This window comes from Myxocyprinus asiaticus, chromosome 12 (genome assembly GCF_019703515.2).
Source record: "Myxocyprinus asiaticus isolate MX2 ecotype Aquarium Trade chromosome 12, UBuf_Myxa_2, whole genome shotgun sequence".
Taxonomy (NCBI): Eukaryota; Metazoa; Chordata; class Actinopteri; order Cypriniformes; family Catostomidae; genus Myxocyprinus; species Myxocyprinus asiaticus.
In genome coordinates this window covers 6,360,619-6,383,298 of record NC_059355.1, presented here as the reverse complement: position 1 = coordinate 6,383,298, position 22,680 = coordinate 6,360,619, and the positions used below count along the sequence as shown (strand labels likewise).

At 39.3% G+C, this 22,680-nt stretch overlaps 1 protein-coding gene across 1 annotated transcript in view; it reads right to left on the bottom strand.

Moving 5' to 3' along the window:
- Positions 1-22,344, bottom strand: part of LOC127448949 (multidrug resistance-associated protein 1-like) — a 29,633-nt gene extending 7,289 nt beyond the window's left edge. Inside the window, exons 1-27 of the mRNA XM_051711948.1 lie at positions 22,229-22,344; positions 21,022-21,198; positions 20,461-20,586; positions 16,990-17,169; positions 13,572-13,691; positions 12,433-12,494; positions 12,216-12,347; positions 11,328-11,534; positions 10,270-10,447; positions 9,954-10,115; positions 9,665-9,757; positions 8,734-8,937; positions 8,365-8,511; positions 8,123-8,210; positions 6,669-6,738; positions 6,397-6,523; positions 5,295-5,471; positions 4,687-4,854; positions 4,392-4,584; positions 4,143-4,221; positions 3,399-3,516; positions 3,077-3,284; positions 2,163-2,473; positions 1,763-1,962; positions 901-1,027; positions 473-574; positions 106-252 (exon numbers count right to left, since the gene is read on the bottom strand). Coding sequence (XP_051567908.1) covers positions 106-252; positions 473-574; positions 901-1,027; positions 1,763-1,962; positions 2,163-2,473; positions 3,077-3,284; positions 3,399-3,516; positions 4,143-4,221; positions 4,392-4,584; positions 4,687-4,854; positions 5,295-5,471; positions 6,397-6,523; positions 6,669-6,738; positions 8,123-8,210; positions 8,365-8,511; positions 8,734-8,937; positions 9,665-9,757; positions 9,954-10,115; positions 10,270-10,447; positions 11,328-11,534; positions 12,216-12,347; positions 12,433-12,494; positions 13,572-13,691; positions 16,990-17,169; positions 20,461-20,586; positions 21,022-21,198; positions 22,229-22,270 — 3,945 coding nt within the window. The 5' untranslated portion in view covers positions 22,271-22,344. The remainder of the gene's footprint in view (positions 1-105; positions 253-472; positions 575-900; positions 1,028-1,762; positions 1,963-2,162; positions 2,474-3,076; positions 3,285-3,398; positions 3,517-4,142; positions 4,222-4,391; positions 4,585-4,686; positions 4,855-5,294; positions 5,472-6,396; positions 6,524-6,668; positions 6,739-8,122; positions 8,211-8,364; positions 8,512-8,733; positions 8,938-9,664; positions 9,758-9,953; positions 10,116-10,269; positions 10,448-11,327; positions 11,535-12,215; positions 12,348-12,432; positions 12,495-13,571; positions 13,692-16,989; positions 17,170-20,460; positions 20,587-21,021; positions 21,199-22,228) is intronic.
- Between the last annotated feature and the right edge of the window lie 336 nt (positions 22,345-22,680).

Genomic DNA, 22,680 nt, shown 5'->3' with positions numbered 1-22,680 from the left:
ACAGATTGCGTGAACCATCCCTTTAAATACCACAAGGTACGGATTATATTTGTAGAGAAGTTTATTATTATTATTAGTTTATTTGAACAAACTGTCCACTTGTACCTTCTCTCGCTCTTGGATTCGGACAGAGATGCCCTTCAAGGCCAACTCCAGGCCTTTGCGGTATTGAAGACCATATTCATGAAACTCTATTGTCCCTGTTTGAGGCCAAGATGTTGGCAAAGAACTTCCTTCTATGGTCCATGCTGCCTGTAAATAATAGCATTCAAAGTGAAAAGGTAACTCTTAAAATGCTTGCTCTGACCACGGACCAGACAATATAATGGTATTATGTATCTATACTGTGGGCCGACAATGAAAAATTGGTGCTTAACAAATGGTGACCTAAAATATTCTCTCTGATCTTTTTCCACTATTCAATTAATACATTTTTTTTTATTTTGAATTAGGGTGCACATTTCACACACACCTCTTTCGGTGTGTCTGCATACTCCTTTACTCTCTCAACCGACACAATGTTGTTCTCTACATCTGTCCATGACCTTACGATCCAGCTCAGGAATCCTGTCACCTGAAAGACAGTAAATGCATTTCAGAAGTTTAAAATAAAAGGATCACATTGGAGGATCTGTTTTGCTTTGTCCTTGTGTAACACAGCTGAACTACGTTTAATGACTGTATTTTCTTCTCTGCATTACAATTTGAAAAAGGCTGACCACAAATTAAAAAATACTCTACAGCAGCACTTGTGCAAGTGTGAAAGTCAATTTTGAAGTTGAGGTTTGAGGGTGAACATTGCAAGAGAGAAGCTGCCACATACAATCTCTTCATTAGCTCTCATAATATTTGTGTTTGTAATATTGGATTCTGCACTGAAATATTTGTAAAGATTCCCACCTGAAGTGAATGTGACACAGCCAGACCAACCATCCCAGGACTCAGGGTTCCTTTTGCCATCACAGAAAGAATCGAAGCAGCAAGAACAATGCCATTACCCAGAAACTCCAGATTCACACCCAGCCACCTGCACCGAAAGACATCACCAAATGAGGTTAAATGTCAGCACAATGCAAATACATCAATATGTACTTCATAATATGCCTACCACAGTACATAGTAAGGTTCCTTGTCAGGGGATTTTCAATCAGGATGTGTTTTTGCATTCTGTCAGCACTGTTTTTTAACTGTTGGTCTATGTACACATGGATCAGATGGATGTCTTTGGTCATAGCATCACATCTCATGTTTTTTTTTTTCTTCCGATCTCTGCATTCTGTTCCATTTCATTGTACTTCATCTACCTGTTTTTTAATGCAAGTATGCATCTTGCGTGAACGCCTTCTAACGGCTCGAACATATTCACCCTTGCACAGTGAAATTTTGCAGGCGAAGAAGGCATGGGTGGATGAGAAGAGAGTGTGAAACCTGCACGTGCTATGTACGAAGGACCTCCCACTCAGAGGTCACTGCCAAACCAAGCAGCTTGCTATTAATCAACACTGAGAATTTGCATGTCAAAGTGCACCAAACTTAAACCCCACATGAAATTCCTGTAGGGAAATTTCTTTGCCACCGGAAGTCCATCAAGCAAAATTCCTGATCACATGGATTCCCATTGAGATGATTGTATTTCACCAGCAGAACTTCGCTGTGCAAAGATGAATGTGACCAAACATTACATCTATTTGTTTCTGAGAGTAGATTAGAGTAGTTATTGTAATTGTTAAACTGAATTTGCTTGAACCTCTTTAAGACTAACCTTGTGGCTACAAAACGGGGGAAGTAAGCAGTTTGGTTATGATCCACCTTGTGATTGGCACCCATGATGAAGCGTGACTGTTCATTGAATGCCCGGATGACACTGGCACCCTGCACAGTCTCGTTTAAGTGTGTGTAGATGGGAGAGCGACTCACTGACTCCAACCGCCGCAGTTGGCAAGATGTGGCCACGTAGAAACTCTTCAAGGGTGAAAAGAGCGAGATAGAGAGAGATTACAGTCAAAACCCAACCAGGACTTTTAATGATTTCCAACATTCCCGGTAGATTCAGTTATTGTTGGACTCAGCAGGTGGGTTGTAGAATCTTCTAGAATGCCTGCATTTGCGGTTAGCAAATTAACCTCCTTTCCTTAACCCAATAAATGCAGATTCATGCATACCTGTATAAAAGCATAGAGGAATGCCATAGGGAGGATGATAACAGCAGCAAAAGGAGTGGCCATCAGCACGATAATACAGACTTCCATTAGTTTGAAGAAGTAACTCAGCATCATTTTTAGCCCATCTGGGATCATATTGTCTATGGCGTCTATCTCTTTCGCAAAGCGATTGAGGAGGTTGCCGCTTGGGGTGGACTCAAAGAACGACATGGGGGAGTGAAGTACGTTGTTTAGAAGCTCCAGGTGAAGATGACGGGAGGCGATGATGCACCCTAAGGAGATGGCCACAGTAGTACCGAATATGGCGATTCCTAAAATGCAACAAAAAGGAAGACAATGACCAGTGGTGTCATGAAGAAATGTTACATTCAGGAATGACACCAATTTTGTGTACAAATATGTAAACATAGATCAAAACTGAAACTGTTGGAGGAAAACACAAAAGGTGTCTCAAATAGCATACTTCTGCACTACTCTGCGCCATTTTGTATTGTAAGTAGTGTGGGTAAAATGCAACAAGATTAAGAGTATGACGAGTACCCAGATGATATTCAACCAAAAAATGGAATGTTGCATGTTGGACAGTTACGGCTTGCCCCACGTAGCAGTAGGGCAGGGTTACCTGACCACAATGCTGGCCTGACAAAACAATTGGTGAATGTGGCAACTACTGAAACTTCTGGGAAGACAGCACCTTGCACATTTGAACTGAATTCTATACCATCACCCCATGCTGTGTGAACATGTATGTTATTTAAGATATAGAGTAAGTGTTGGATTGAAGCTAGCAGCAACACATCGCATGCATTTGAAATGTCATTTCCATGAGTAGGAAAATGCTGAATGCTTACGTGTAGTAAAAAAAATCATTAGTGTTCAATTTGAGACAAAACTACTCTTTAGATTCTACTGACCTTGAGCAAAACCGAGCGCTCCGTAAACTCCCAGTTTCAAATCTGTGTTTAACTGAGTGCCATTGATGACAGGCTGATCAGCCCACAAGCTTAACCAGTAATTATAACACAGAGATGCAGCTTGTTGGAAGGCATAGAGGAATACTATGGAAACTATCAAAGGCAAACCAATGGTGCGGAAGTATTCAATGTACATCTCAAGTTTGACCTATAGGGATAGAGCGAAAATGGAGACAAAATATCATAAGTCAGACATCTGTGATTAATAAAAATGGGAATTTGTAATTTTTTAAGAGTTAGGTTTTAAAACTAATGATCTTACTCTGCCTATCCGTGCTTTATCAACCTTAGTCAGTTTCCCTAGGTCTTCTGGGATTTGGTCCTCATCAGAATCGGGTAGCGGCTCGACGCTCTGCATTGTAATGCTGTTTGTGTCACCACTAAAAGAGAGATGAGTTATCAATCAATCAACATGTAATCAGAATTTTTGTTTCTGAAATTTCAGGTCTGTAAGTGTTGCAGCTGACTGTGAGTGGTATGATGTCTTTGTTGTCTTGTTGTGTGCTCAGCCACAAAGTTTTACTATTCGCTACAGACTGTAACTTTAAAGCTGATGTGAGTTGTTTTTTCCATGTTAAAATTCGCTCTCATATTTCAGCTTAATATGCATGGTCAACTATAAGTAAACCATTTGAAGGTTGATTTCACCTAAAAGTGTAACTCAGTGGCACTATCAAAACAGTCCTTTGTTTATTTGAGCAGCCTGTCAAGCCAAATACAGTACATCAGCTTGACCAATGGTGGGAGTTTGGGGCAAGACCATCTGATCGTTCAGCCAATGTAAGATGGGGGAGAGTTTTCTGGAATCTGAAAGCAGTGATTATTTTTGCAGTTGCGTTTGGTGATGTTAGAGGTTCAGAAATCACACACTTTAGTTTTAACAGACTATCTTGGTCAGCCAACTTTAAACCCAGCCATTCAGCACCAATATCAGAGTAAGCTTCTCTTTACTGCATGTCATTTAATGTCATAGGCATTTATCCACATTAGCACTGAAATCACATACCCAATGAGCTGCTCTTGGGACAGATCCCTGGAGAACGGCATGAAGTCTGCAACACTTAATCTTAAGGACTTTCTGGAGCCTGCAATTGAATGATTTCAACATAAAAACCAATGAAAATAGTTAAATGTAAGGTTTATTCCGTTATGTTAATTCAGTTATTAAGTCATATCATTTGGATATGACAGTTAGCTTCATGGTGTGAAATGAAGTTGTAGCAAAATACTTGACCTCTCAGCACAGGAAAATTACCTCTTTTAAAGGCCTCTGAAAGGCACTCTTTTCTTTCAGAGTTTGCAAAGGTGTGGATGAAATCAGCAAAAGCACCATTCCGGTTCAAAAGCTCCTGATATGAGCCTCTTTCTGTGATCTCCCCATCTACCAGAACCAGGATCAAATCCGCCTGAGGCAAGAAACTCATTCCATGGGTCACCAAAACCCGTGTCTGTTAAAAATACTTGATGTTAGATTTTGGAATATTTTGTGAGTATGAGCAAGAAAATGACCCCCACTCCAACTGCAGGCTACACCCTACAGTGATAGTCACCTTGTCTCTTAGTATGCCCTTGGGTCCAATGACTTTGTTAAAGATGTGCTGACCAACATGTGCATCCACAGCAGACAAAGGGTCATCAAGTAGATAGACATCAGCTTTTCGGTAAACAGCACGTGCTAGGCTCACCCTCTGTTTCTGCCCTCCGGACAAATTTATACCCTAGCAAAAAAGCAATAAAACAAAACAAAACAAAAAATCTCTAGATTTATATACTGATGCATTCTCAGTGGTGATGGTCTCCCTGCTGAAAAGACCAGTATGAATTCCCATGCTGGTTTATGCTGATTTTTGCTGTCTTAGTGCTGGTCTAGCTGGTGGACCGATGTTGTTCACCAACAAAAAATGTTGCATGTAGCATGATCTTTCTGATGAAGCTGGTTGACCAAGGACGTCTTGCTGGTTAAGCCTGTTGAGAAGCTTGTGGGGACATCCCATGCTGGGGACCAACATCTCAAACACAACATATCCTTATGATCAGCAGTGCTGGTCTTTTCAACAGGGCTTATGATCATTTTGAATGGATAAGACTAATGAATCTTATTTACTTCAGCTCCTACTGGTTCAGTTCCCAACTTTGGCTAAGGTTCCAGATTTCTTACCTTCTCTCCGATCTCAGTGGCATCTCCTGCAGGCAGGTTGTCTAGATCAGGTAGCAGGGCACATGCCTCCAGCACTCGCTGGTACCAACTTTCTTTCTTTTCCTTTCCAAACAGAATGTTGTCCTGCAGGCTGGCATTCTGGATCCAAGCTTGCTGGGGAACGTAAGCAATGGAGCCCTAAATAGACAGAGGTGTGAAAAATGCAGAGAAAACACCAACTGTAAGGCTAAATATATTATATATATTATAATTACAATATATTAATGTACTCTTTATGTACATTAAAGATAGGGCTGTATTTTAAGTCTCATAACTATATAATCATAACATGCCAATCAAAAATGCTATGGCTGAGTATTGATACAGATTTCCCAATTCGATTAGATTTTGATCCATTATGCTTTCATATGAAAGAAATTCTCTCCCAGCTAATGCTGTTAATTATACAGGGGACCTTCTAACTAGGTACAATAAGAAAATATTTATGTCATATCATTTTGGGCACATCTGAGCTTTTTAAAAAATAAACAAATCAATGTATTCCATCAATAAATATGATAATATAATGCATATATTATATTTTGTTAAATGTTCCTGGCAGGTATTTTGTATTTACATTGACTGGTTGAACACGTGCTAAAAACCGGTACTGTCTCTTTTAGAAAACCGGCATTTTTCTAAAGAGCGTCTGTAAATTAGCGCATATTATCTAGAGAGAATTTGAATGGCTTTACGTGATTAGAATTAAATGTTTCTTTTTTGTTGTTTTTGATAAACAACTGACTGTAAAGATCAGAAAGGGTATTAAAAGTGACATTATTTAATGACAAATGGGTTGCGTGGATCTTGTCATTGGACACACAGAACGTGTCAAACCAAACTTTTGAAATAGTGTAAATTTGGGTGCAAATGCTAACTATTTTCTTCTTCTCTCTTTTGTAGTAGAGGATTGCGCATAGAGTAAAAGATAGATCATGGGATTTAAGAATAGATATCGATATCGTTTTAATGAAGATCACGATGCATCAGAAAATCAATATTTTTATCCAGTCCTAAATAATACCATGATTTAAAAAAAGCTACAGTTAATTAGTGTAATTACCTTGACAGAGACAGTCCCGCTTCTTTTTTCAGTTTCTCCGAGCATGGCAGAAAGCAGCGAGGATTTTCCACTGCCGACATGGCCGACGACAGCAACCAGTGAACCACAGGGAACTTTAACGCTGATCCTGCACACACACACACACACACACACACACACACACACACACACACAAACACAAGAGGAACTGAGTGGGGAGTTGCAGAAGCTTCAATACTAATTGTCTAATTGTTTTTTCAGGTGTCTTGTGGAAACGTTCTGGATCATGATACCTTTTTAGACATGGAGGGCCATCTTTTGACCAGCTGAAAGTTCCATTCTCAAACACTAAACCATCCTCACCTGAAAGAGAAAGTGGAAAAATGACCAATGAAAGAGGAAAATAAAATAAAAATATTTTTCATTAAAGGAATAGTTCACCCAAAAATGAAAGTTCTCTCATTATTCACTTACCCTGATGCCATCCCAGATGTTTATGACTGTCTTTCTTCAGCAAAACATAAATTATGTTAAAGCTCTGTAGGTCCTTATAATGTAAGTAAACGGGTGCCATCAGGCTGCTGGCTATTTGACGGTCCAAAAGGCATATTTAGACAGCATAAAAGTAATCCACACAACTCCAGTGAATCAAATAATGTCTTCTGAAGCAAACTGATAGGTTGGTGTAAGAAACAAATCAATAATTAAAACTTTATTAACGTTAAAAAATCGCAGTCAACGCATCAGTGACGTAAGTGTTATGGCGCGTTCACGCGAGAAGTTGCAAGCATGCTCTTTGTTTACAACGGAGGAACGAACATCACGCAAGAGTTAGTTAATTTGTTAGTTAAACAGCAATTCAGCGCTGGGTGGAAGCAATGATGTAAAGTTTAAAACGTTTTAATTATTGATTTGTTTCTGACACCAACCTATCGGTTTGTTTTAGAAGACATTAATTGATCGACTGGAGTCATGTGGATTACTTTTCAGCTGCCTAAATATGCCTTTTGGGCCATCAAACAGCCAGCAGCCTGATGGCACCCATTTACTTACATTATATGGACCTATAGAGCTTCAACATTTCTCAAAAAAAATCTTAATTTGTGTTCTGCTGAAGAAAGACAGTCATACACATCTGGGATGGCATCAGGGTAAGTGAGTAATGAGAGAATTTTCATTTTTGGGTGAACTATTCCTTTTAATCACTTCCCATAACAGTTAATTTCTGGAAGAAATCTGCACACCTGTGTTGCAAGCACAAATTGTTCTGGAGAGACAGAACACTTATAATTAAGGTGAGTTCTTCTGGCTAACTAGACCTCTACAGCAGCTTGTGAAATCATATACTCACTTTAATTACATAATCTAATTAGCTTCATCTTCAAAATAACTATTTTCACCAGCCATCCAAAACAAGCAAACCTTTGATGGATTAAACAAATTATTTGCCTTTAATTATTGTAGCAGATCACACTGCACTGATACCACACTCCTGTTGTGTTATCCAATGAACATTCAGAGATCTCACTGGAGCTAATGCCAGTTGGAGGAAGTGAGACAGCACTATCATCCAACTGTGAAATTTCGAGGCTATTGCCAAACTATTGTTAGTCTTGCTTTCATTCATATTTTTTATTGACGGAAGGAAGAGAAGGACAGAGTCTCACTGGGTACTGACAATACTGAGTCTGTTTTTAGCCATACTGATCTGTTGAATAGTAAAGTATGTTATCAGGTGACCACTCACCGGATTTAAATGGATCTCTAGATACATTGTCTGGTTTGAGCTCATCTTGACAGAGAAATTTCCCCAGACGCTTGAGAGAGACGACAGCCTGGAACACAGGAATAATTTGTACATTTAAATCAATTAAATATCAGTAGTCTGTCAGAATCCTGAAATAAAGGAATAGGCTAACTAAACAGAAACAGCATCCTTAAATAATCAGGGCAGAAGGTAAATGGTATTGGAGTTCATGTCATCTTTACCTGCAAGGTTGTGCTCATGGCGAAAGGAAGCTGGCTCAGTGGAGTTTTCAGGATGTTGATGATAGCCATTGACACAAAGATTTTCTGAGCATCCAGAACATTCTTATCATCAATAAGCACATAAACTCCAAACATAGCAAAAGCAATCTGGCAAAGAATGGAAATTACAATCACCGTCAAAACTGAGAACAAATCACAAAGTCAATTTCAAGATGAGTCGCTTCAATTATATCATGTGCTGTCTTCCATAAAGGTAAGTTTACAGTCATTACCTCTGTTTAATGTAAATTTTTCTTTTTCTTTCCCACATGTCTACATTAAAAGTGACAGCCCTGAGGCTTATATTTTAGAAACACTCTCTTTTCTCACCAGGAAGGACGAGGAGTTGAAGGAGGCAATGGACACTGAGTATAAGATCTGCGATTTCTTCAGAGTTTTGAGCTCCTTCTCTCTGTATCCCAGGACCTGCTCCAGAAAGGCCTTTTCCCAAGCATAGAACTTCAAGATTTTAATACCATTCAGAATCTCATTCATTAATTTGACCCGTCCATCCATGTACTTCATTTGTATCTCCTGTAGAATGGACATACAGCAGCCAACAGTCATCTAAACATCTAGAGCTCTTGAGAGGACAAGACTAAGTAACTGGATAATTGGATAAGTTTTGGTTTTGTGGTGTTATAAACATTTGATATCATAAAATTAATGATCTGGTTGTCTGTATTAAGTACAACAAGCCCTGGCTGATCTCACACCATATGCCTTTAACCGTTTCAGAGAGAATGATTGATAACATTGAAGAAGGCAAGAAATTCCTAACTGCTTAGCCTGGAATACTATGGCTCTGAGCTAAGAGATTGACTTGAGCAGCATCATGCCAAATGTCTGTTGTTTTCTTAAAATAAATGAAACTTTAAGCTTTTATTGTCATTTGCCAGCACTGTGGTTCCTATGCTTGTAAGGGAAATGTGAAGAACTTCAAAGCAATGAGAGAAGCTTAAATCCAACCCGTACACCCACACTACACTCACTTCTCTATCTAAACCAGCTGTGGACCCTTCACACTGACTTAATTTAGTGGTCACTCAGAAGAAACTCATTGTTCCTCTACAGTCTGCTTTCTCAGAAAGCATCTTAGTGGATGACCTGATCGAGTATCTAAACTAATCTTCATCTGCAATGTGAGAATCTCATTCAGATTGAGCCATCTCTCTGTGAAAGGATTCAAGAGCTAAGAGATCAGGGCCTCGGATGGGAGATAAGTGGAGGACATGAATCCTGTGTTACAGCTCTAAAGTACCTGGAGTTTGCTTCTCTTCCTTGCAATGAATCCGTTCAAAGGGAAAATGAGGATCACTGCGGCGATGCCCGCAAGAGCCGATGGTCCTAAATGCTGCAAGAAGTTACATTTGATTGACATACATTTTTCTTTGTGCAAAACAAATGCTGCAGCCATTCAACCAATATCCCTAAATGCTTAAAATATATTTAGTAATTTTATGTTATTATTAGTTGGACCAGGCAGATAGTACTGGAGTGGACTAGTAGTTATGAAAATAAGCAACTATATGTGGTCAAAGTGCCCTTACCTGCCAAAGAAAGAAGAGACAGAGTGTGACCTCAATGGGCGCCAGCCACACTGCATTGAAATATACCACAAAATCCATTAACTTTTGGGTATCAGCAGAGACCAGATTCACTATTTCCCCCACTGTGCATGTTCTGCGTGCTCCACTATTCATGACAAGAGACTTCCAGAAGAAAGAGCAAAGAAAGAAAGACATTTAAGGTCCCTGGTTGACAACAAGACACAATTTTGGCAAATTCCCCTTTGACTTAAAAATGGACCAATCCTCTCACATGTTCTTACAAATAGCAAGGTCTTATGTTGGTGAGATGGCCTACCTTTCTGTAGACCAGACCCATGACAGCTGTTTTCACCCGCATGCCCACAGTAAAGCAGGTGTATGTGTATTGGTGGTTGAAGACAGACTGCAGGCAGGAGAGTAGGAACATAAGAGAGGCATAGAAATATCCTTTCCATAGCGGAGCTTCCTCGTCCTTCATAAAGCCTAACAATAGACTTCAAAAAACAAAGAGAAGAGAGAGATGAATGAAGGCACTATATGAAGAAATTTGCTGATTGCTTATGTAACTAAGCATTTTCCTGGATTCCTGTCCAAGAGACCACATTCAACCATTGTGGTCAAGCGCAAGGTTTACAGTAGTGGTTAAACCCACAGCTTTCTTTGAAAAGTTTTGAAAATGAAGAATGGTAGATGTCTTGAGCCTAACAAGAAGTAGCATGCTTGACTAAAAAAAAGATTCTGAATGCTAACCAAATGCTACAAAATTCCGAGAGCAGAAGACCTTGAATGTTTCCACAGTTCTCACCAATGCCCACCTTTTTTCAACACTAGATTCCAGTACAATAGATCTACTTGCTACAGTTTGAATCACCCTGCTGAGTTCGCTGGTAACTGACTGAACCTCCCATTTAGCTGGCTGCTTTCCCAAAGCAACCACAACCCCGTCAGTGTTCCTCTACCCTCCCCGAAGCTAGCACGTCTATGGCGGACAGAGTGCTGTGGTCATCTCTCACTCTCTCAAGCTTTCAGACTTGAAGCCATAATTGCATCTCTGTGGGCAGAAACAGCATGATCTCTGTCTGGTTGGTATGGCGTCTCTGACTCAAGCACCTGCCGCACACTGCCACTTCCTGTTTTCATCCCAAGATACTGTGAACCATAAGATGTCTCTTCTAAAAATATTTTGATAACCTCGCGAGCTGTCTTGAAAAGCCAATAGGGGCCATCTGTATTTATTTGAAGGCAGAACTTTTCATTAACTCAGTCCAATGCCTAAGTTTCCCTAGATACACTAAAATCCCAAGGTTTATGAACCCAAACTGAAGACCAGGCCTGGGTGACTCATCTCTCTCACATAAGGTTTGACTTTCTCACCTTAGAACCTGTGGAACTGCAAACATGAAAGCATCATGCATCATCAGGCACAGTGTCCCGGTAAGGAAGTAGGGTCCAAAGCTACGCGCTAGTGTTCGTAAGAGGCAGAATCCTGAACTCTGCTCTTTCTGGATCTTCCTGAGAAGTTGAGCCTGGTCTGGTAGTCGAGATCCCAAGGCAATACTGGTGCTAAGGTGGTTCTCTTGCCTGTAGATGGAGAAGAGGCAAAGAAATTGGCTGTAAAGCTTGAACACAGTGGTTAAGCTTGTTACCCTCTTTTTAAGTTCTAATTGGAAACAGAATGACATTAAAAGATCCTGCGCCACAACGCAAGACAAGTTTATACAGCTGTAAAATTTGACCTGTGAGGGCTTAAAAGAGCATTTCAGAGGACTTAAACATACTGGATGTTCAAAGCTGAAATGTGTTAACAAGCCAGCCAGTTGACCTGTCTTGACAATGGATGCAGTTGGGCTTGTTCCTTTTGTGGGGGTCTTTCAGATGGAAATGTGATTAAGTTGATCCACAACAGCATCAAAATCAACATATATTATGTAGTGCAAAATGCCAGATGTCTGATGGCTGTAGGATTTTTCATTCATAACAACTCAGAATAAGGATATGTGATGTTTCAATGGCCTAAGGTGTCGTTCCAAACATGTTTTTGCGTCTGTCCACACTGTTTTTCTATGTACTCATGCACTAGATGGACATCTTTGACCATTATGCCACTACTCACTGTTTTCTTCAGGAGCACCCCATTTTTAGACTCTGTGTCAAGTTTAAAAGAACTCAAGACACCTGCATTCTGTTATATTTGTTGCGATTTGTCTAGGTTTATTTAGTACAAGAATACGTTCAGTCTGAACAGCCTCTTACAGCACTTACTGCTGTAACTTGGTGCGCTCCGCTGTCCATTCTTCCTCCAGGTCGGATATGATTCTCTTAGATGTATCCTCTTTCCTCAGACACCACAGATCTTCTGCTTGCAGTGGAGAACGGTATCCCTTCAAAACTAACCTGGAACCACAAACAACCCCACACAAATTAATGATTGCATTACTTTAACTGGACCAAAAAGCATTTAATTTATTTAATTTCCTACCCGCTAAACCACCAAAAGAGGATCTTGGACAAGAATGATGCATCATCAACAGGACATGCATTCTGAGAAAAAGACACAAACAGGTTGACTGAGGTTGTCAGCACGATCGAATAGTCAAAATCATATTCACAATGCTGTTAAACATACTTGGGTTCAAATATATTGTCAACTATAACAAGACTTGTTGAAAGCTGTTCGAACATTATGCACTAAAGACTAAACCAGGTGTGAAACTGTCAACAGTCAGTTTCAGAAAGAAGAGATTCACAGTTTTGTTTTTTGGAAGGAGAAACCAAGTCGCTAGAAATCATATTTGGCATCATTGGACTGAGAGTAAACAGAGAAACTTTGAGAGTGTGCTTATGAGTAAGAGTGGTAGACCTCTATGTGTATGTGTGTGTGTGTGTGTGTGTGTGTGTGCCTTATGTGCCAAGTAACACACTTCCACCCACTGCTGACCTCAGTGCTGCCCCCTTACCCATCCACCCAAACACTCTCTCGCTCTCTCTCTCTCTCTCCCACCTCCTCACCAGAAGTCTCACTCTTCAGGACTCTGTGAATAGCCCAGCACAGAAAGTGACTGAGCCAGGAGGGGATCAAGGGGTGTGGCACAGACGTCTGTGGCTACAACCTCATTACAAACACACTACTTTCTCTCTGAGCTTGTTTCCTTGTTTTTCTCTGGAGAAGAACAGTGAGATGGACTACTATCTTAAAGAGGATTTTAAAACAAATGTCTGCAGATTTTGTTCAGTGAAATTGTTTCTTTGCTTTGAGCTATGTGTGTAATTTGGATACAAACAAACTGTGGGTGGAATGAGTCAAGAATTTACTTTAAAATAAGCATATATCATTATCTGGGCAGGAAGACCACAGAAAACCTGAGTTAATATGTACTGTAGATGAGTCAAGCTGAATTCTGAAAAACATCCTGTCGTGAGTGTAGCTAATATCTAGGCACCACATAGTTGCGGGAGATGGTAGAAGGATGTCCTACAGCCATTACCATAATTCAGGAGGGGTTGTTTACTTTCTTACGTAAAACTCAGTGTAGACAACAATAATTCACCACAGGATTGTTTGAGATTTATTATTTTGGGGGATGACTTTTCGAGCTGCACAGTTTGTTCTGTTCGTACCTTGAAGACAGCTTTGCCTGAGGATGCCCGGTCTGCAAAACAGCTAAGAAAGAGCTGTGCCAACTGCAGGGCAAAGTAAGAGAAAAAGGCCAGATACCGCACAATATCTGGAGAGAGACCCTAAAAAGCCGAGACACAAGAATGATATACAGATTAGAGAGAGTGAGCACAGACAGACTTTCCATTTTAAATGAGTACCACAACCAGGGATTTCCCATCATCTTAAAGTGATGTTGTTCCTTTCCCAATCCACGGACTTCCCAACACACATTGTTTATATGTTGCTTAACATTCTGTTTATATGGACCTTGATGAAGAAGAAAAAAAAAACGGCATAGCTGGTCACCAGTGTATGTTGTGTTTTGTATGCTGGTCCACAACATGTGTTGCTGGTGTGCTGGTGTCCCAACAAGTCTAGCTTAATCAGCCAGACTTCCTTAGTTATCTAGAATTACCTTTGAATAAATCCAGGTGCACATGTTTTTTGTGGTTCGTTACGATTGTTGCTTGTCAGACTGTATGATATGATCCCAATTTCAAATGTGAAAGTGAAATTAAACAGGCACCACATGTGACGTTCAGATGTAAAAGTGAAAGTGGAGATTTAGAGTAAAAAGGGACTTACATTTTTATCTGTTTCTCACCCACACCTATTATATTGCTTCTGAAGATATGGATCTAACCACTGGAGTCTTATGGGTTACTGTTTCCTTTATGTGATTTTTGGAGCTACAAAGGTCTGATCACCATTCACTTGCATTGTATGGACCTACAGAGCTGAGATATTTTTTTTTTAATAAAAATCTTTGTTTGAGTTCTGCTGAAGAAAGAAATTCATACAGATCTGGGATGGCATGAGGGTGAGTAAATGATGAGAGAATTTTCATTTTTGGGTGAACGATCCCTTTAAGCTGGTCTTCAACAGGGGAACTTTTGGACCACACCTTGAAAAATGAATTGGCTCTCTCACTCTACTCTCTTCTCTCCACCAATAGCTGGTGTGTGGTGAGTGTACTGGCGCACTGTGGCTCCTGTCGCATCATCCAGGTGGAGATGGTTGAGGAGAGTCCCCTGCTCACTATGTAAAGCGCTTTGAGTGCAATGTCAGAAAAGCGCCATATAAGTGTAACGTTCATTCATTTATTAATTCACCTTGTTGATGAACACCAAACTCAAGACGACATCTAATTAACCTTGTAGCTCAAGGGCCAGAATGTGAGGGCATTTACATCAGGTCAACCAAAATATTACGCATGATCTCTCTGAATGAATATGCATTGAAGAGCTTGTTGATGGAGAAAGTTGGAGATATGATGTTTACTGAGTGATGTCATGTCCCAAACTAAGGATTAATGTAAAAAATATGATCTGTTAATTCTATAAGAAACTGTGCAATGCGGGCTTGCCCCTTCTTACTGTGCCTAATGTCAGAAGACATGGGTGTGCGCAGGCATTAACAACATAGTAAAGCTTATTTTGAACAGTTAAGGCAAATCATGGTGAAAACCAAACTCTTTAATGGCCTGCTTTATATAAATGAATTACGTATGAAAAGAGTTGTAAAAGGCCTCAAGTCACGCTACAATCTGGAAACTCATAGATTGCTGCTGTTGAAGCCTCCGGCCACTATTTGTTGGTGAGGAGCCAAAAGCAGCTATATTTGCAAACTTTATCACATGTGCTGTTCATATGCTTTGCATGCATTTCGAAAACATAGTGGATTCTAAGTTTATCTTCCTGGTGTCCTGTATATAGCTCTGTATCTGAAGTCCTGGCTACTCTATTGGAGCACAAGTCGTGTCTGAGACAAATCTGTAGTAAACATCCGCTTGGCTATGGAGCCCCTTGCCAAGATAGAGGCTATATTCTTAACCACACCACAAAATAAATAAAAAACAAGGCCAGAGTGGTTTTGGTGGTCAAAATGTAGGTCAGTCAAAATGTCTTCCCTCTCTTATCCAAGCATAAACTCAGTATGCAGTGAGAAATATGCTTATCTGTCTTTGTGTTTTGACCCATTTTCTTGGGGTAGAGTGATACAGTATGGGTCAGAATTTTGCCTAGTCTGGTTTCTAAAATTAAACCTGTTTTTATGCTAGCTTTTTATTTTCCTTGCAAAAAAAATATCATATTTTCCTTCAGTTGCAAATGACTGAAGGATATCAAAACTTCTTGGAAAATGTAATTGTACATGGCTATTGACATAAGTGCCGTCCTGAATGTCATGTTTAAAGCACTTGTTATTAAGACATGTCAGTGTGTTCACATGTACAGCAGGATCTCTTTTATGTATACTGAAAAAAAAAAGGCTGAATTTTGGCCGAATTTACAAAATTTATTCGAAATAAACAAAAAGGGATTTGCTTAAAGGAATGTTCTGGGTTCAATACAAGTTAAACTGAATCAACAGCATTTGTAGCATAAAATTGATTACCACAAAAATTTATTTTGCCTCATCCCTCCTTTTCTTTAAAAAAAAAGGGAAAAAAAGCACAAATCTGAGTTACAGCGAGGCACTTACAATGAAAGTGAACGGGGCAAATCTTTTTTTGTTAAAATACTCACAGTTTCAAAAGTTTAGCCACAAGACGTAAACAATATGCATGTTAACATGATTTTAGTTTGATAAAATAGCTTACTAACCTTTTCTGTGAAAATTTATAGCCAATTATACATCTTCATTGCCATGACAATGTCATGTCAACAAAACCTAAAATCCGACTGTAAAAATGACGATTTTACAGTTTAAACAATACATGAGTTTTAACAGAAGAATTAATGTAAGTGCTTTTATAAAATGATAAGCTTCACATTTCTGCTATTGGTATTTTTGGTAACCAACATTATGCCACAAATGCTGTCAATTGAGCTTAACTAGTATTGAACCTGGAATATTCCTTTAAGCAAGTGAGTTGTTACTTAATTTATATCAGTCGGGCAATTCGTTTTCCATAAACCAACTACTTTTAAAAAAATCTTTTTAATAAAAATAAATATTGTCCATATCATATCAAATCATTCATATTTCTCTATTCAACATATGTTTCAAACTAACACCTACTTGGACTTCACCTGAACTTAATAATAATATGAATGTGACAAATCAAATCCTAACATGGGGTGAATCAACAAGGGTACTTAAAGTAGACACTGCTGGAATGCAGAGCTGTTTTGTATGAGGATGTGTTTTTCTGGGTGTGCTGTAATGTATTTGCTTATATCTGTGTACTGTATGTGTGAGCATGTGTATGTGTTTGAGCATGTGTATGTGCTTGAGCACGTGTATGTTTCCACACGTGCATTTGTGTTTGCTGCAGTCATCCATATGTGAATGTGTGTACATATGCCCATATGTGGCCATATGTCACTGTATGTAGTGGTTTTTCCAAGGTTTTCAGAATGTAGTATAAAATTGAACTTCCTCGAATTGGGGGGCCTGCGTCAGTGTCATTTCTCTCACCTGCTCTAGAGCCAGCTGGATCTTTGCGTGGAGTGGAATCAGGGAGCAGATCACGCCCAACAGCCAGAAGAAGAACAGGAAGACAGAGGAACGGCATCCCCGCACTCTCTCCCAATGAATCACAAACACAGCTAACACCTATCAAACACAGAGCTGTTAATGACATTGTTATCAACTGCAATGAATACAGTTCAAGATCAATTTGATACAAAATGACTTTTAAAATGACCCCGGACCTGAATTCAACCTTTTGAATATGTACAGAATTACATATTCTTCAAAAACTTTGTTACTATGAGTTTAAGCTGGTTTAGTGGTTTATGCTGGTCTTAGTTGATTTAAGCTGATCTCCCAGATGGCCAAGCTGGTGTTCAGCTGGTTTAGCCCCAAAACCCCTCTAAAACAGCCAAAAAACCATTCTTTCCAGGCTGGGAGAACAGCTAAAACCATCAAACTAACTAGGCTTGGTTACGCTGTTGTTTTAGCAGGGATGGATCATTTGAGCACTGAATTTGAGTCGCTACAGAACGAATTAATACAAAATGGACCCAAACTTTGACGGGAGTAATTTCATGTGGTCTGTTTGGGAAACTTTCCTTTAAATAAATTTACTCTGCCTTCATTATGACCTGTAGGCTTATACATCAGTAAATAAACCTTATTTTTTGCCTCAGCAGTGTTTTGAGGTTATACTGGGATTTCTCTGTCTACCACCATAGCTGCCTCCTCTAATAAAACAGAAAAGTGTGGCCTCTATTGGTCCCAGATCTCTCTTAATTACTGTGTCTTTTCTTGCTCCAGAAAGCATTTGACATTCTCCATTTATCAAAACCAGACCTTCATACAGTGGCTCTTGCCCAATCCCTGGGATAATGTGTTGTTTTGAGCATGTCAATTCTAAATTTAGTGGAGGAAACATAATTTTTTGCAGTATCTCCTAGGTAGCGTAAAACATCATTTGATTATGTGACCAGGAGACTCCTGGTGTGGTACAGATGAGGCATTGGGACGAGTTCCACAAATGCCTCCTCCAAACCAAACCAAAGTCTTATAACTTCAGAGAAATAATGTGAAACTTTTAAGAGGAACTCTTAATCACCTCCTAATAAAAAACGCCTGCGGAGGGTTTGAACTACCTGGAAACAGAGCACGTAAATGAAACATCTGCATTATTGATGTTGTGTTTTGTCTTCATGCTTCATAAGAGTACGCCATGACTCCTCTGGACAGTGAGAGGAAGCCAAAGCTTCATTTAAACCATAGACTCGGTGCACAGCTAGTAATTATCCTTTAAGAGCAATAGAAGACAGAGACAGATTTGCATCCTGTGGCTCTAAACACCAGCACACAGTAAAACCAGCAGCAGCTTTTGCCAGCTAGAAACAGTAGCCAAGAATCATGGCAGACTTAAGCTCCACATTGTTTCTTTTCACAGGTCTGAGACCTGCTTTATGGTGTCTTAAATTGGTTAAAGTTATCATTTTGGTTGTGGAAGCTGAACTGAGATCAATGTAAATGGTGAACTCTAAGAGTAGGATACTAGGTCCTAGATTCTAAGTTGAAAATAGAAAAATAAACACCTGAGACTTGGTTGAGCTAAACTGTATGGTTGTTGTTTCTTTCACCTACTCTAAACTGTTGACTGCATAAGCTCAGATATTATGCAAGAGAAACCATAGGTGGTAAAGTAGGTTGGGCATGGCAAAAAAGCATTTTTTTTTTTTTTTTTGGCAATTTAACAGCAATTTTTAAACACCAAGTTAATAAATCTCCAAAATGTTTTCTGTGATTTTATTGACCTGCATCCCTGAGCTTGGCCAAGTAATAACAGTGCATTATTTTCCTGTGTCCAATTAAGATCACAATCTGATGAGGGTGTTTTGAGGACAAAAGTGCACTGTTTAACTCTTTAAGTGTTTTTTCCTTGACACCAGCCAATGTTGACTTAGGTGTCTGAGGAGACCACAGATGGGTCATGAGTCTGGTCTGGTGGCCGTCTCTGCAGAATGCAAATGGAACATGCGGACAGAAAGGGATGATGAGATTGTGTTCATTAGCTTGAGCGTAGGTGTGCCCCTAACCTAACTCAGCTCGAAATGTCACAGTCTATTAGATGAAAACAGTTTCTGCTGTATAAGATTTAGGCGCAATATTACAGATGTAAGCAGGTGTGTTGAGAAATAAATGATGGCCAGGACGGGTTGTAGGAGTTGACGAATGAAGTTTTAACCTTTATGTGGGTGAAGCGTCCATCTTTCAGGCTTATATTTCTTGGATGACTGGGCAGGATTTTTAGATATGTTATCTTATTAGTAAAGGGTACAATTTCCAACTCGGTCTCATGACAAGTCGTAATAAAAGTATAACATGGTGAAATTGTTAGAAATCAAGTTGGCTATGGGGGGGCCTGGGTAGCTCAGCGAGCTTAGACACTGACTACCACCCCTGGAGTCGCGAGTTCGAATCCAGGGTGTGCTGATTGACTCCAGCCAGGTCTCCTAAGCAACCAAATTGGCCCGGTTGCTAGGGAGGGTAGAGTCACATGGGGTAACTTTCTCATGGTCATGATTAGTGGTTCTCGCTCTCAGTGGGGCGCGTGGTAAGTTGTACCTGGATCGTGGAGAGTAGCATGAGCCTCCACATGCAGAGTCTCCACAATGTCATGCACAACGAGCCACGTGATAAGATGCACAGATTGACTGTCTCAGAAGCAGAAGCAACTAAGACTTGTCCTCCATCACCCGGACTGAGCTGAGTAACTGCGCCACCACGAGGACCTACTAAGTAGTGGGAATTGGGCATTCCAAATTGAGAGCAAAGGGGATTAAAAAAAAAAAAGAAATCGAGTTGGCTCGTACAAAAACGTTCTATTTTTTACTCCTATAGAGAAAAATAATGAACCAACAAACAATGTTATTATGATTTTTCCTAAATTTAAGCCCTTGCCCAAACCTAAACCTAACCCTAAACATAACCATGATTTTCATAAGAAAATAACTTTTGTGTACCATGGAAGAAAGAAAACATTGGGCTTTGGAACGAGACGAGGGAAGCGTATTACAGGTAAATAAATAAATATGGAATGAGTTCTAAATTTGTTCACAGATGTTTTCTTTTTTAAAACAAAAGTTTTGGTTGGGAGGCTAGCATTAAATTTGATGCCTGTATTGTACTGATTTGAATTTATGTTTTTTGATTGTTTGTTCTCTATGGTAATAAAATTCGTACCTATCGTACGAGCCAAGTCATACTATGTTTTACACACTTTATCTATACTATATTTTAAATTTTCTTTGCCATTGTACAAATTACCAAGAGTTGTCATGAGATTATGTTGCCAATTTTTGTGCCTCTAGTGGCATCAAACAGAATTTCAAACATATTGACTTGCAAATTCATAATAAGGATGGAACCTAAGGGTTACGTTACCACGGTGAGACTGCGTATGATGGGACTGAGCAAGAAGACAAGGTGTTGCTCGATTTGCTGTCTTCGTTCCAACAGGATGTAAAAGAATTCCACAAAACCAAAGGATGCCAAGAAGAACCCCAACAACTGTGAAAGAGCAAAGACAATTCATATCAGTGTGAGAACTGAGTCAGTCTCCCGGAAGCTCCGGTGAGCACTGATATGTAGAGATGAGGTGCGATTTACATTATTTTTAAGACAAGTTGGGAATCTGCTTGACTCTAAACAAATGGAGGAACAACTATATTTCAAACAAAACAGGTTTTCGAACAAGAGTGAAAATCGACATCACAGCTCACTAGAGTGCTAACCGCATTTATACCACAAACTGAGGTTTCACACACTGCTCTCTTTTATTGTCTTCCTCAGCCGCTAATGCGTGAACCCGACCCTTATGTCTACCCAGACCACCACGTTCACTTTGTTTTAACACTCTCTGGTTTGGGTTGGCCCACATAGCTGGTACCTGTGAGCCCTGGACAGATTTGTATAACATTAACAGGTTTTAGCGGTCTGTTTTACCAGCTTAGCATTGCAGAGCGAAGAGAGGGGCAGACGACTTTGGCCATGGCAGTACAAATGAAGGCAGTAGAATGGAGAGAAGACCCACAGGTAAATGCATGGAGCCCACACCAGGACTGTGTTCTGGAAGCAGTCGCTCAGTTCAGGGTTATGCGTGTACCATGTCTGGTTCCAGTCCTAGAGATGAAGAGAGGGGTGTGGTATTGGTGGTTTTTTACCAGTTATTTGATAACTGATGAATGAAAATAGAATACATTGACAATGGCTCTGAAGAAATAGATACAATGGCCATCCAAAACATTGTCTTGATCCAAACCCTGTCCACACACAGACCAGTTATGATCTGAATGGTCCAGAACATCCAAAATTAGGTACAAATTTGTACTCTTTGTGCTTTGTATAGCATGCTGGTGCATTTTTTAGGACACTGGTAGTTCGGCACCAAACTAGCACAAGTCTAGAATATGTATTGTGTTTTAATCACATTTTAACTAGTTTACTCATTGCTCATCTTGGCCAAGCTAGCTCATCAATGACATGGGGCTGATTTCTTCTGGATTTTTCTATTCTGTTATATTCAATTAATTTAGTCCAGTGACTGGATTCAGTTAATCTAATTAATTAGGAAACAGTCTTATTTATTTTTCCTCTAGACCAGGCCTGCCAGGAATTCTGACAAATGGAGCAGATGAAATCAGTGTATTAAAATGTTATACACTTGTAGCATTACCATCTGCAAGCTCATTCAAAATATAAAATGCCACGCAAAATAAATCATATTCTAAAATACAACATACAACATCTCCAACTACAACAACAACTTAATGACACATTTATTAAATATTCCTCTTGAAAGTGATAAAATTTATGCAGCACATAAAAACCAGTGAAGTCTTAAATACAGTCTCCAAAGAATTTTCAATGCACATATTTAAAAAAAAAAAAAAAAAAAAAAATATATATATATATATATATATATATATATATATATATATATATATATATATATATATATATATATTATTAATAAAAATAATGATAGAATTAAAACTAATTAAAATTTTATAACATTTTAAAACGTATTCATAAAATTAAAACATTTTTTATTTATTAATAAGTATAAGTTTGAAACCTACAAAAAATAAACAGAATCCTTTATTAGATCTATATAAATATTATTCACGATTCAGGGACATTAGATGCTCACCCACAGAGGATCAAGTCCACTTAGACTACAAAAGGTATCCATTCACTTGTCTGGTCCTGAAGCTGTACCTTTCCTGCTGTGTATCCTTGTTCTTTCAACTGTTATGTCACACTTAAGCAATATCTGAGTTAAATGCTCCTGGAATCTCCTTCACTCTTTCTTTCACTTTTGTCCCTCCTTGTCTCTGAGAAAGTCTGGAAATGTCTGCTTTCTGACCACTGGTGGGTGGTTATATTCACTCTCTCCTTCCAGCCCTCTTCCTTAAACTCTCTCTCTCTCTCTCTCTCTCTCTCTCTCTCTCCTTCTCTGTTTATCTGTCTCTTTCCAGGACTCCCACGTAATTTAGGTTCTTTATCAAAACAGCACTGTGGTTTGTGCAAAGCTCTGTGACATGATCCTAAAAAAATCCCCACCCTTAACGCTCTTCCCTCCTCTCCCCCATAAAACACAAT